General features: G+C 38.6%; 1 protein-coding gene across 9 annotated transcripts in view; it reads right to left on the reverse strand.

Moving 5' to 3' along the window:
* LOC136864355 (F-BAR domain only protein 2) overlaps positions 1 to 14,988 on the reverse strand; it is a 573,880-nt gene that overhangs the window by 363,490 nt on the left and 195,402 nt on the right. For all 9 annotated transcript variants that reach the window (XM_067141249.2, XM_067141248.2, XM_067141247.2 and 6 more), the window contains exon 6: positions 14,853 to 14,949. In XM_067141249.2, the coding sequence (XP_066997350.1) occupies positions 14,853 to 14,949 (97 nt within the window). The remainder of the gene's footprint in view (positions 1 to 14,852; positions 14,950 to 14,988) is intronic.

Genomic DNA, 14,988 nt, shown 5'->3' on the forward strand with positions numbered 1-14,988 from the left:
GGGATATTTCATTATAAAATAATGAGGAAAATATATAGCACACATATTACTGAAATGAATATTCTTGCTGTACATATTTTCATAAAAACATCAGCAATAATACACACAATATAGAAATAATAGAATGAATGCCAGCCCTTGAGCAATAAAGCAACGTAGCGGTAGCAACTCCGCACCTGCAGCCTACTGTTCCTGTCTCAATCTGGCTTGACCATCTGAAACCCGGGCAAAAATAAGTAGCTCGAGTTTACACTACTCCTGTACTTTCTGGAAAGGGTGTGTTCCCGATAGGTAGCCATAAGGACAATATTCACCTAAGAAGTGTACAAACTGACAAATTTGTTCAGTCAGTAATTAGCCCTGGTTCCACTAACAAAGCAATAAATCAGGACAAACTGCGCCACGCCTGGCCTTTCTTAGGAAAGGGACAGTCTCTCATAAACCTCTCAGCCGATTTTCTTTCTTTCACCTTTGCTGCATCGACTTCTCTCTTACTCCATAGAGCAGCCCTCCCATCTGGATTTTAGATGGACTTCTCTGACGTTACCACTCCCAAACCCGCCACTAGCACCAGTCTGCAATCTGCAAGCTTGTACATGGTAACGAACAGTCGAAGTTGACAATCTAGAAACAAAACGTGCGGTAGAAAGTAAGAATAGTTTAATTAATCATCATTATCATCATCATAATCATCATCATCATTGTACAGTTCCAGTTTCCTGGGTACTGTTAATGAGCCTCTTCCACTTCTTCCTGTCCATATACAACTTGTCATGGAGAACATCATCCACTGTCCATCCTCTGGTAACTAGATCAACCTTCATCATGTCCATCCATCAGGTTTTAGGTCTTCCTGCAGGTCTTTTCCCCTCCATCTGTCTTTCCAAATTTATTCTGGCTGTTCTTGTAGGCACCATCCTCATCACATGCCTGTACCACCGTAGTCTGGATGTGCCGATTCGGTCTAACAGTGATGTCTTTATTGCAGCTTCTTTCCTCATCTCCTCATTTCTTAACTTGTCCCTTTTGGTCTTCTGGATGGTGGATCTAATAGTCTAATTACTAACTTCTTTAAAACTGGGAATGATAATATACAGTCACTATCAGTCACAACACAAGTTCAATCAGTGACATATGAAGATTATGCGCAGGAAAAATCCAATAAAAAGCCTGAATGTGATGAAGTGTTACATAAGGTGACTGTGGAATATCCTTTACACAGCGAGCACAATGTCGAATGCAGCAATGAAGATAATCCAGGATAATGCTGGTGGCAACCGAGAAGTTTTCGACATCTTGGCAGAAAAATCGAGCATGGTTGCTGTTTACTACCAATGAAAAAGACTGTCAAGTAATGATGTGTAGTGTGTGTGTTAAACATTTGCATTTTATTGGCAATTTTCAAAGACTTCTCTTGCATCATGGAGCACCTAATCCGTGAATCTGAAAACCGTGAAGTGTTGAGTCAAGATTGTAAATTTGCAGGGCTGTACAGAAAGTTATCACAGAGAAAAAATATCCTATTGTTGAGTTTTCTGTTAGATGTATCATGTACACTCTCCCTCTTAAGTACAACAATGCAAAAGGAATAGGTTTCTTATGGTGAAATCGAAAACAAGCTTAATTCTACAATGCAGACCCTTAAAGAAATGCTCGTGAAAGACTGTTTATTTGACTATTTCCAAGGAAAAGAATTTAACGTATTGCAAATGCGATTCTGAGGAGGATGAAAAGAGAGAGTTTGGCAGAGTAAGAGGACAAATAATTCAGGGTTTAGTAGATGAAGTAGAAAGAAGATTTCCTTCAAGTGAAGTACTGAAGTGCTTTGCAGTGTTTGAAAAAGAAACAGTGATATGAGCAGATTGTATGGGAATTCTGATGTACATAAAGCAGCCGAGTTGTTTGGTTTGGATGGTGATACTGTGGTATCGCAATGGAGGGAGTATAAAATAGGCTCTAAAACCCTAAATGATTTGGTTCATTTGAAAGAATTAATACGAAAAATTCTTTCAGTGTCTATGTCAACTGCCACTTGTGAACGAGGTTTCAGCGCTGCTCATAGCATCGAAATAACTGAAAGAAATCGCTTGTTGGCAGACACTTTGCAGGCTCTGATGACTATTAAACTCGATGGACCCCTTTGAGATTGTGAGATGTAGTTACCGTCCCTGATAAATGGGTCACCTCGGGGCATCATCTGGCAGATCAACGCTACTCATTGAAGAACAGCAGCAAGGAGAAATACAGCCTCAGAATTTTTCTTTGAAGCGAGTTTTGTTTTAGTGTCTTTCTTATCCTGTAATAATTTCCTTTTCTTTAAAATGGATCTACATTTTCATCTAAAAAAATTTAAATTACTTAAGATTTTCCAAGATACCTCCATGACGCAGTTGGTAGAACGTTGGCCTCCCACATTGCTCCGGTGGTTGAAACACTGATCACTCCATGCAAGATTAGTGCTGGACAAACCGGAGCTGGAACCACTTTATTCAGGTTTCTCCCGTCATCTCTCATCTCGGCAACACTTTCCACAATCTCTTCATTTTTCATTCATTAATCATTGTCCAGAGGAGTGCAATAGGCCTCACCAGCTGGCACATTTTATTTCCTCAGCGTCAGTTACGTGCTTCATTCATACACTCTTATTTTTTCACTTATGATTTTTGAAATTAGTGCACTGGTAGTTAGCAGGATTTCTTTCAAAAAAATCTTCTAGGGGCATATTTCGTACCTTGAGGATGGGGTACGAAGATAGTACAAAAATGATTGACTACACAACATTTAGTACACTATGTTTATAAATTGTATCTTTTATTTAGTTTATTAAGTTAAATTTTGATTACAGTTCTACTCCCTTTGTCGCTATAGGATTCCATGGTCACAATGTGTGCAACAATCCAGCATCTGTTGCAGATAAATTATTGCTCAACATTGCAACTCGTAAGGTCTGCCACCAGCCGTGCACAAGGGGGAGAGAGAGGGAGAGGGGTGGGGAGGGGAGGTGAGTGCCTAGACTTCTGAAATTGACTTTTTCCATTGAATACGTGTAGGGAAATTGCACCTAGTTCAAAGTGCCTACTTGTTACTAGTAATTGCTCAAATTATCAATACGGACAATGAAGCTGATAGATTATAGTACAAGGAACAGTTTTCCAATAATTATTATTCTTGTTATAACAACAGAATTCAAGTAAAAAAAAAATTTTATGTACATTTTCCTGGGAGAGGGGGTAATTTACTTACATGGATCAGACTTGTGTACCAACTGGCTGACACAGACTTCTTTATCAGGGAGAAAATGAAGAGCAACGTCCTAGAAAACTGCAACATGTGATGCTTACATCAGGGAAAGGAAGTTAACAGCTGAGACCACAGATCCGGAGCCACTGAGGCACGATTTTACAAGGATCGAAGTCCATGGCATCCATTACAGAATCTCCAACTAAAGGGGACACCACCAGACATCAACTCCTATATTCTGTACTCTCTGTGGGTGGCATTGCCAAGAGTACCTACTAGTCCACCAAGCAAAGACAAAATCTCTCTAACATTTTATGCAAAAGATAACTTTGCAGGACCATTAATACTTTGTATGTTTATTTTGTTCACAGTGAGCTTAAGCCCAAAAGCCTGTATCATGTCAATAAGTATGGGCCATAAAAGCATCAATGGCAATATTAATAAATCTTAATAAATCTACCGTACTAAATGTATACTCTTGATATCAATATTGACTTAGAAAATTGATTTTCATTTCATGCGTCTACAGTTATACTGAAGGTTTTCCACAGGATCAGTCAAGCCATTAATGTAAGTCAAAATTCTAGCATGGTCTTAGGCTTAATTTAATTCCAGCTAGCCAAAAATCCACACAGCAGTTTGAATCTCAGTATGACGGGCGATTCGTGAATCATGTTTAGCCTAATTAAATGTAAACTACGAAAGTTTGCGTCAACTGGACTGTACAAACATGAAAAAGGTTAAAGAGAGTTTAAGTGGAGTCACTTGGGACGTGTATTTATTTACCTCAGAGTTATGACTATCAGCAACATTTTTTTAACGGATCCTGCCACTTTTCTTTTACTTCGTTAAGAGATATCCTTGATAACGAAATATATAGCTCCTCAAAAGAGGTTCCTATCCCAATTAATTGACAAAATAAGTGTGAAATTTAACACCTTTTATTGCTGCTGCTGCTGCTAGCATGAAGTTTAAGGACCTCCCTGTCCTAATATTGCATCCTACATTCTCAAACTCAGAAGCACAGCCTGGAAGATCAAGGCAGAATTGCTCCCCACTAGTCTACACATAGGTAGGCAGCTTGTGAGTAAAGCGGGCTATGTCTGCTCCTGAAGATTCGACATATCACAGGAACTGTAAAAATCATGATAAATGATGTCTGTACAATCCAGTTCATTCTAACTTCTACCATTTACATACACTAATTGAGTTGAAACATGACTCACGAATCTTTCATTGTTAACAAAAGTTTTCTTTCCATAATCCACGAATACGAGTAACACCTTCACCCTTGGTACTTGACCATACACGAGACACAAAATAACTCTCTTCCACATATTGCTGCCATAGATCAAATATAGACCTGAACCCTTTGACCGCCAGCCTCAGACTGTCCTATACCGCCAAGGCCTAATGTGCACTTCTTACCTTGCAGTAAATTATTCGTAATGACTTCTGTTCAATTTATGTACAAATTTTTGTTTTGAAGGTAATGGTTCGGGCATCTTATTGATGTAAATTAATCCACCTTTATTTTACAAATTTTTATTTCATGAAGTGGTAATTCAAATAAATACTTTCTTCCTTTGAAAAAAAGTATTTCATGATCAAAAAACATTAAGAAAAAATATTTTTACTACCAAAGACTGAATTATTTTAGAGGTGGTGTTTCCTATGCCACACATAAAAAAAAACAGATTTATGTACAATATTACATTATTATTATTATTATTATTATTATTATTATTATTACATTAACAAGAAATTTTCTAATCTTACATTATATACAAATGGCTGCAGTTCCTGGTTTGTTTTAAGTAAAAAATGATTACTAATGTCTATTTCACACAAACTGAACACTCAAATTCACTTTTTGCCTTAAAAATATAATACAAGAAACTATTTACTAATATTTGCATATGTTTACGACATGCTCTAGCAAATGTGCGTAGGGAGGCACAAAGAGTGTACACCCTTTTTACAATGTTTACAAATGTATCTGGTCTCTTTCCTTTAACCACCTTGATTAGTACTAATTTTGCTGCAAACGGAACAGTTGCTTTTTTTTTTTTTTTTTTTTTTTTTTTTTTTTTTTTTTTTTTTTTTCGGTAAAAGAGTAAGGGGTTTGTTGCTCGCCAGCGGGAGCTGAATTGCCACTTGGTCACCAAGGTTATCAATGCTACCAACCTTAAAACTTGTTGCATATAGTCTTATTTAATCCAATACTAGTCCGAAACATGTATTATACATTATTAAAATGAATAAATGACTTGGAAAATATTTTTTGCCCGAATGTCCAATCAATCGGACATTGGCATTTTTAGACTGAACCTCGAACATTTGATGAATTGGACGTTGGCGGTTCAAAGGTTAAAAATGGTTGTTTTGAGAAAAGAGCACATAAACATTTACAGTAGTTTCTATGCTGTAATTCAGGAAATGCATTAAGGAAAGATTAATACATTGTTCTCAAGAATGTGAACAAACAGAAATTGAAGGTATCATAGTAAAGAACCAGTTAGAACTACCCATTTGTCCTTGTTTATATCTCAAAATCTTTTTGTTTTATAAGATATATTAGTTTTGAACTAGAGCTGTGATATGTATATATTTAGGAAACAGATGGAAAGTAGTAACTTACCAAGAAAGCAGGTAGATAAGGCACATACAGAATAAAATAAAAGTCTGAAATCTTCATCTGTTTCCTATGCATGTATGTTCAGTCCTCATCAGCTTTCTTATCCGAGTAGCATTTCCTTATATAGAATATCTTTATTAAATGTTATAGACTGGAAATATGGGCCAGCGAGCGCCATTATGGATTAAAACTACCGATATTTTAAATTAATTTATTTTCTACCATCACTTGCACTCTTCTCTTTGCAGCAATATTCAGGGTACACTAATGTCCGACTCCTTGGCAGAATGGTCAGCGTTCACGCCCTTGGTTCAGAGGTTCCCGGGTTCAATTCCCAGCTAGGTTGGGGATTTTAATTGTGATTAATTATTCTGGCTCAGGAACTGGGTGTTTGTGTTTGTGCCAACACTTTTCTCTTCATATTCAGCCAACACACCACACTACCAACCATCACAGAAACACGCAACAGTGATTACATTCCTCCACATAGGGTCAGCATCAGGAAGGGCATCCAACCATAAAACAGGGCCAAATCCACATGTGTGACACAATTCACACCTGCAAACCTACAAATGTGGGAAAAAGGGGAGGAAGAAGATGAATCTGAGTACACTAATCCGAGATAAAGGCTCCTAAATAGCTGTTGCTTTTTTTTCTTCTTTTTTTTCCCCCTAGACTGAAATCTTGTGCAAATATTGCTTTCACTCAGCCAAAAAGTACCTGCTGTTATTCTGTTCTATCATTTTATTTCTGCCATTTCACCCTTTGCGGCTTTACTTCATCGGCTCAAGCAGCTTCACCAAATCCAATAGTATGATGTCCTCCTGGCCAAATTTCTATGTTGCAGATGGAGGAAGAATCCACCTCTTCAGTGCCCACAACCCAAAAACACATCATGAGGAATGCTCAATGATGAAACCACCGAAGTGCTTCAAGGATGACCCCTTTGTAGTTGATGGCAACCTCAATGGTATGTCGGTCGCAGGAAGGAAGATTACGCATCCATGGTGGACATGGATATGGAGAGAATAACTGTGACGGTTACTGAATCCTCGATTATACAGATACCCATGATCTGGTTTTCAAATGAGATTCAAATTGTATCATTTACTATAGCGGCACGAAGGCAAAGCAAAACTGACTAAATCTTCATCGGACACATGAAAGGGTCGTGAACTAACATGGATCACTCATAAGCTAATTACACATCAAACACATAGCACAAACAGGGCCAGCAAGAATCAAAGTGAATCCCTCAAAGTGGATGATGTGATGTTTTGTCATTACAACTCTCCTACCCAATTCTATAGTGAAACAAGCTGGAAGAAATCATACTAACCACAAACCACCTTGTAGGGAGGCTAAGAAGATCATGATCATGACAATAGCCCCTCCTGTTATACAGACCTTTAAAAGAAACTCAGCACGCAAAAGCAAATGGGGTATCTACCAACCCATCGAATCGAGATGCTGTAAAATTGAAGATATTAGACTTTTCAGCACCATCAACGAAATAGGCAATTTGCTGGTCAACTGCAAGAAAACGAGTTAACACTGGCAAACGTACTACAGGATGATCTTGACTGAAGATTTCCCCTACCCACCAATTTCAAACACAAATAGTTTCGAAAGTTCCATCGAACAAATCAACGTCGCCAAAATAAAGATTGCCTGAAGCAAATAATACCAATATAATGGGTCTGTTATTGGACATTAGGTGTGCTATTTACCAACTGACAAGCCCAAATTAGCACACTGGGGCAAAACGCTGGCAATAGGAATGAGTTAGCCTGAAAATGTATAATGTCCAATAATGGACCCATTATATTGGTATTATAAATGTACTCATTCAGGACAAATAATTCAGGTTCCCTAAGGGAATCTATATCCATATCATCTTAAAGCAAATAAAGCCAGGAAATGTTGCTGAAACCTTGTAGCAAAGCTGTGGTGGTCTCAAATGGGATGCAGTAAGTCTGGTCAACATTACTCTTTAAACAACTAATTTAATTAAAAGGGTTAAATACCAACCAACTGGAAAATGAGCATCACTGTACACATATACTTATAGACCAGGAAGCACTTTGAGTGTATTCTCGACGAACGGATTCATGATTACCAGAAACTAAGCTGGATTTTTTTTTTAGATTGCAGCACAACTGATGTCATCCATTCTGCATAACTCCTAGTTGAGAAACACTGTGAGGAACAAGTTGATCTATGTCCCCTTCCCAGACTTTGTAAAGGCCTTTGATTGTGTACCAAGTAGTCTGGCTGGTACTACAACAATGTACTGTTCCAGAGTACCTTCTCCGTTGACTGCAGTGCTAAGAAGCTACATGTAGGCTACTACAGCAACTTCCAATAACTTCTGGATTACAGTTTCTTAATGAAAGTTTTAATCACCACCTAATCAATACAAATATATTTATTTTACTAGGACTAGTTTTGGCCAGTGTAAACGGTCATTTTTAGCTATTCATAGCAAGACTGTTTAAGGAAGGACAGTGTCATTAAAACTGAATCTCTTAATACAAATGTCAAATAGGACTGAATCTTAAAATGCTATGATCACAAATATGGCCTTTTTTAAAAAAGAAGGCTGAAACAAATACTTCAATCACATGCACAGCATACAGCATTTTATGTGCTTTCAGTAGACTATATAGCAAAAACACATTATTCAAGCTCAACACTTGTGATAATTTTAACAAAGCAGTTTTGGAGTTCACAAGGAATGTATTATAACTAGGGAGCGGATTTTTATGTGCTAAAAATGTGAAAAATATTTATTTTTTATGTGATGAAAAACTTTAAAATATGTGATAAAAAATTGAAATTATTTTCCTTTAAATATCACATAACTACTCGCGCTCAAGAAATAAATAAGTATAATGTTTTGTATTAGAATATGGTGCTACCAAACGTGCTCCTTAAGGCAAAATGGTGTCTGTGTATGGAAACGTGCTGTATGGTATATTAATTTTTGATATGCCAGAGTAGATATTATGAATGGTTATTTTTTTTTAAGGTAATGTTTTGTTTAAATATGGCAAAAGCAACCTATCATCTTTGAAAAAATAGTACCAGTTCGTACTCGCCCATCACGCGCTGGAATATTAGTTGCTAGAAGTAGTCTCAGAATTGCAGTGAACAACAAAGGTCATCTCCAAATTGTCCATCACAAATGCAAGCCGATTATCTCTAAAGAACGCCTTATACTGCGAAAACGATCGCTCCACATCACAGGAAGTCAGACGAGCGTAGTTAAAGAGAGGAATGTCACCAACAATAACGCCATCAATTTCGCCAACATGAGCACCCTCTAATACACTAGAAATTTGGCACATTGTTTAAAATCCTCTGTTTTTCCTGAACAAATTTTGATATTTGACCTTTAACAGTCCCTGTACCTGCGAAGCCGGGAGTGAATCTAATTTATTTTCAACAGCGCGCACTTCCTTCACTGTTTCGGACAACAGGTTAGTGGATTTTTCAAGTATGTCTATAGTTTTACACAAGAAGCTTAGATTGGCAGATATAAACGCCAAATCATTTTTCAAAGAGCTGTCTTTTAGTATCTCATGAAGAATCTCAATTGACGACGGGTCGTTTTTATCTAGCACGTTCACAACGGATGCAAAACTTTCGAAATTGTCTGCGTAGTATACCACAGCGCTAAGCCAGGTACCCCACCGCGTAACAATAGGCAGAGGAGGAAGCGCAAGATCCGGGTTTTTCTCTTTAAAGAGATCGATTCTTGAGGGTGCTTTTACGAAGACCTTTTTGCCATTAGACACTAATTTATCCACTTGAGGATACTGAGCCCGCACAGTTTCACATAACCTGTGTAGAGCATGAACAACGCAAGTTACGTGTATCATTTTCGGAAAGCTCACAGAAAGGCCTTCGGCTGCCTTTTTCATGTAAGCTGCACTGTCAGTAAGGAAAAGCAATACATGGTCGTATTTTATACCTTTTGGCCAAAGTAAGTGCATGGCTTCATTGAATAACCTAGCTACAGTGATATGGTTTGCAGCAAGCATTTCTTTACACGCTAGCAAATAAGAACGTTCGCAAGCAGTTTTGTCATTCTTCAACATACCAACTACAACATTTCCTACTTTTCTGCCACTTGAATCAGTGGTTTCGTCAATGCTCACCCACAGTTTTTCGCCATCACATACTGCCCGAATTCTCTGTAAAGTTTCTTCGTAACATTTTGGGAGATAGTTTTTCCTTAATGTGGATTCGTCTGGAGGCTCAAAATTAATGTACTTTGTTAGGAAATTTCTCAGTCCCGGATTATTAATTTTACCAAGAGGAATGTCGGCGCAAACAAATGCTCTGCACACATCTAAATAATACTGGGAATATTTAGATGGGCCTGCATTTGAAGTAGCTGGTTCAGCTATTAGTAATTGTCGCGAACGCACACGCGAAGCAGCCGCAGTATGCTTATTTCCAGACAAATGCTGGATTACTTGAGAACGTTGATCTGCACGTACTGTTTTACCACACGGTTCGCAAAATAATACTTTTCCATCGGTAGTGAAAATGCTTTTAAATTCCACTACATATTGTTGAAGACGTGACCTTGTACTCGACTTCGCTTTTGGCATTATGTTGCAGGTTACGACACACGCATTTACGGTGAATCACTGTTTCAATAAAAAGAATAGCAGCGGACACTGAAGGAAATATTTCTTATAAATCCATACAAAATCACACAACCACGGGAATGATATATGGACCCAAACAGCTAACCTTACTCTTAGGAGTGATGAAGTTCCACTACCTAATGGTGGGGCAATATTCGTCCGAGTTTCCCATGTCGTAACGGAATTACGTCACCTTATCTCTCCGTGATTGCCTTTCGCTGATATTCTATAAACAAAATCCGAGAGGGTTGACTCAAAGAGTTGGAATGACATCATGCAAGGAAACATCTTGTGCAGCAAATCAAATCGCTGTCTAAATGTAACGACGTAGCCAGTGACCAGCAAGTTTTAGAACTTATGGAGGGAAGTCCATAAATAGCCGAAACATTCAGATACATTATGTTAAATACACTGTTAAAAACAATACCGTAATCGTAAAATGAAAATATGAGCATTGTTTTATAACACAGAAGCATTTTAAATTTTATTGATCAACAAATATTGCCGATTTATGTGCTTATTATAGATTTTCTTAAAATATGTATTTACATTTTTAAAATGTGAAAATATGTGTTTTTATGTGAAATAAGATTCAGTTTTTACACTTGGGGATGCACAATAGGAATAATGAACTTCGTAACTTGCGTTAAAACTTACGCAAAAAAAAAAATATGTAATTACATAAAAATCCGCTCCCTAATTATAACATCCTCAGCTTCTTATATGCATGTTCACAACTTACTGGTTTTTTTATGAGCACCAAGGGACAATGTTAATTAAAAATGACAATCTATCATAGTGTTCTTCAAGATAAAAAATTCTTGTATATGGCTAATACTGAATATTTTAATTATGTACACGTGTTTTTGCGACCATATTTGTGGTCATAACTTTTTAAGATTCAGTCCTATTTGACATTCATACAGGCAAATCAAAATCAAATCAAAAAGTAATTTATACTAGCTCACCACAAGAGTGCGCTGTGTGTTGTGACCGTGGCCAATGCGGAGCAAGCTACAGTAACTGCTGACACGTCCAATAGGAAGGTTGGTGTGGTATCCTGTCCTCTTGTGAGTGCAGAGCGGGCTAGGCTCAATGGCGTGTCAACTGGATGTTCACTCCAATACCAATATAAATGGTCCGTTATTGGACATTATAAATTTTCCAGCTAGCTCATTCTTGGTTGCCAGCGTTTCGCCCTCATGTGCTAGGGTGGGCTCATCAGTTGGTACCTAGCACACTTACCAATACGCTGGCTAGTGCATACCGTGGAGGCCACTGCGTAGGCTAACTGGAGCCACCGGCAGTGCCAATGCACTAAGAGACTTTGTCTCATCACTAAAAATTGATGCCTGCTTGGCCATCAGATGATACAGATGTTGATTCCCATGGGAATCTGTATCATCTGATGGCCAAGCAGGCATCAATTTTTAGTGATGAGACAAAGTCTCTTAGTGCATTGGCACTGCCGGTGGCTCCAGTTAGCCTACGCAGTGGCCTCCACGGTATGCACTAGCCAGCGTATTGGTAAGTGTGCTAGGTACCAACTGATGAGCCCACCCTAGCACATGAGGGCGAAACGCTGGCAACCAAGAATGAGCTAGCTGGAAAATTTATAATGTCCAATAACGGACCATTTATATTGGTATTATAAATTTGCTCATTCAGGACAAATATTTCAGATTCCCTATGGGAATCAACATCTGTATCATGTTCACTCCAAATCGGAGGTGCGTGCAACGATCAGACTTCTATGGGCAAAACGACTCAATTGCACGGAAATTCATCGTGAAATCACTGTGTACATGGTGAGCGTGCAATTTCTTTCCCAGGTATTGTAAAGTGATTTAAGCAATTTGATGCCGGATGCATGGATCTCGCGGACAAATATCGCAAACGCAGGCCCGCAACATCCAGTACCGTTGCAAATGTTGACCATGTAGATGGAATCATTAGAGAGAATCGGCGCATAAAACTGCAGGAAATTGCCGGCATGCTGAACATTTCGTATGGCAGTGTGTTCTCCATTGTTCACCAGCACATTGGATTTCGTAAACTGTGTCAAAGATGGGACCCACTTCTGCTCACCGATGTTCACAAGGGAAGTTTCCAATTTTCACTGGCATTTTTGCAACGGTATTCTGTGGAGGGCAACGAGTTTCTGCAGCGAATCATCGCGGGGGATGAAACGTGGGTCCACCACTTCACCCCTGAAACAAAGAAAACATTGATGGAATGGGTCGACGCCACATCACCATCACGAAAGAAAGCCAAGGTCCAACCTTCAGCAGGAACGGTAATGGCGACAGTGTTCTTTGACATGGAGGGTGTGGTGCACATGAAATTTATGCCGAAAGGCTTCGTATTGTCAAACATTGAACCAGTTGCGTTAGGCAATTAAAGAAAAGCGGCGGGGAAAATTGAGCACTGTGTGATTTTGCTGCGCAATAACGCAACACCTCACACGGTCCGTCAAACCTCCAAACTGCTGCAGCGATTCAAGTGGAAGGTATGGCAACATCCTCCATACAGTCCAGACTTAGCGCCATCATGTGTTCGGTAGGCTGAAAAAGGATCTCTGTGGAAGACGATTTCGAAACGATAAGGAGGTGAGAGCAGCTGTCTCCAGGTGGTTATATAGCACTGGAGGTGATTTCCACGCATCCAGAATCGAAAAGTTGGTTGACTGTTCCGAGAAATTTTTACAGTCTCTTGGGGACTATGTAGAAAAGTGAACTTGCATTGTATGTTGTCACAGCCGAGTTGCCTATTTGTAGGTGGTTTCATAAATGGCCATAACTTGGAAGTGTAAATTATTTCATGATTTGCCCTCATATTAAGACGTTCTATTTTAATGACGCTATGTCCTTCCTTAAACTGTCTTGCTATGAAGAACTGAAGATGGTTATTTACATCGGCCGAAACTAGTCCTAGTTACAAAAATACTGTATTGATTAGGTGGTCAATAAAACATTCATTAAGAAAATAAGTTATATCCATCAATATGGGCCTAATAATAAAATTCATTGCTTATAAGTTCTGGATTACAGCCGCGTCTACCATGGCAGGACCTTATAACCACTTCTGTTCATACTTGTGATACATTGTTAAGGAAGACCTGAACTGGTGAATATTGTAGACCTTCTTTATGCTGACGATACCAAGTTAGGCACTTAAAAGAAGCCTGTAGAAGAGAAAGACTGCTTGCCTATAGCAGCGAATAGGTATTGCTGTTACCTTGCTAATGACAGCACTGCTATTGCTTGTTGCTGTCAGCAAGCTGCTTAATCTACGAGTTATATACAAAAAGGAGTTTTATTATTGTGTTGTTAAAATGTGTTCCTATTTTGGGAATTTATTACATTGAATAATCTTCTTGTGAGGGTACTGTTATCCACCTAAAAATGCGTCGAAAAAATTTCAAATGTCTCCTCCATACAGTATTGGTGAAACTATCTGTGCAACTATAGAGGTCTGCAGTTCGCCTTTTGATCCAAATTCCATTTTCTTGTATGGGGCCGAAAATTTTCCTAAGAATTTTACGTTCCTATTTTTCAATATCTGTAATTTTAGAATGACTTCCTAAACTTAACTTTTCTGATAAATACAGAGTAGGGCCTCTCAAACACCCAAAATCTTGCACGTCCGAAACAAGGCGCAGAGCTTCTGTGCACCGTGCATCGGTTCGACTCTGTTTGGACCGCCGTTTTGTCTTGGGGCAACTCGGCTAAACTCGGCTCGGTTGAGCACGGCAGAGCGAGTGACGAAGGGGGAAACAGGCTGAACGAGAGAGACAGGCATAGGGAAAGAGAGCTAAACGAAGTATTCTTATGCACCTTGCACTGCACAGAGCTTCCAGCAGAACAACTGTTTTATAATGTTTCAAATTAGCATTACAAATAACATTCCTCATTTTTGCAGTGATATTATTAATTTTCTTTTTTTTTTTTTTTTTTTTTTTTTTTTTTTTTTTTTTTTTTTTTTTTTTGCTAGGGGCTTTACGTCGCCGTCGCACCGACACAGATAGATCTTATGGTGACGATGGGATAGGAAAGGCCTAGGAGTTGGAAGGAAGCGGCCGTGGCCTTAATTAAGGTACAGCCCCAGCATTTGCCTGGTGTGAAAATGGGAAACCACGTAAAACCATCTTCAGGGCTGCCGATAGTGGGATTCGAACCTACCATCTCCCGGATGCAAGCTTACAGCCGCGCGCCTCTACATGCACGGCCAACTCGCCCGGTATTATTATTTTTTTTTATTATTATTATTATTATTATTATTATTATTATTATTATATAGTTTCAGATGTTTACCTGGTTTCTCCAAGCCTGTGTATTTGTTGAGAACAAACTGCTCAAGAAGTTTATCAACAGTCATCTCTAAACATTGTCGTTTAAATTCAATAAGAACCTGAAACAAGAGATAGAAGAATGTAAACACAACAATAAA

This window comes from Anabrus simplex, chromosome 2, assembly GCF_040414725.1.
Source record: "Anabrus simplex isolate iqAnaSimp1 chromosome 2, ASM4041472v1, whole genome shotgun sequence".
Lineage (NCBI taxonomy): Eukaryota > Metazoa > Arthropoda > Insecta > Orthoptera > Tettigoniidae > Anabrus > Anabrus simplex.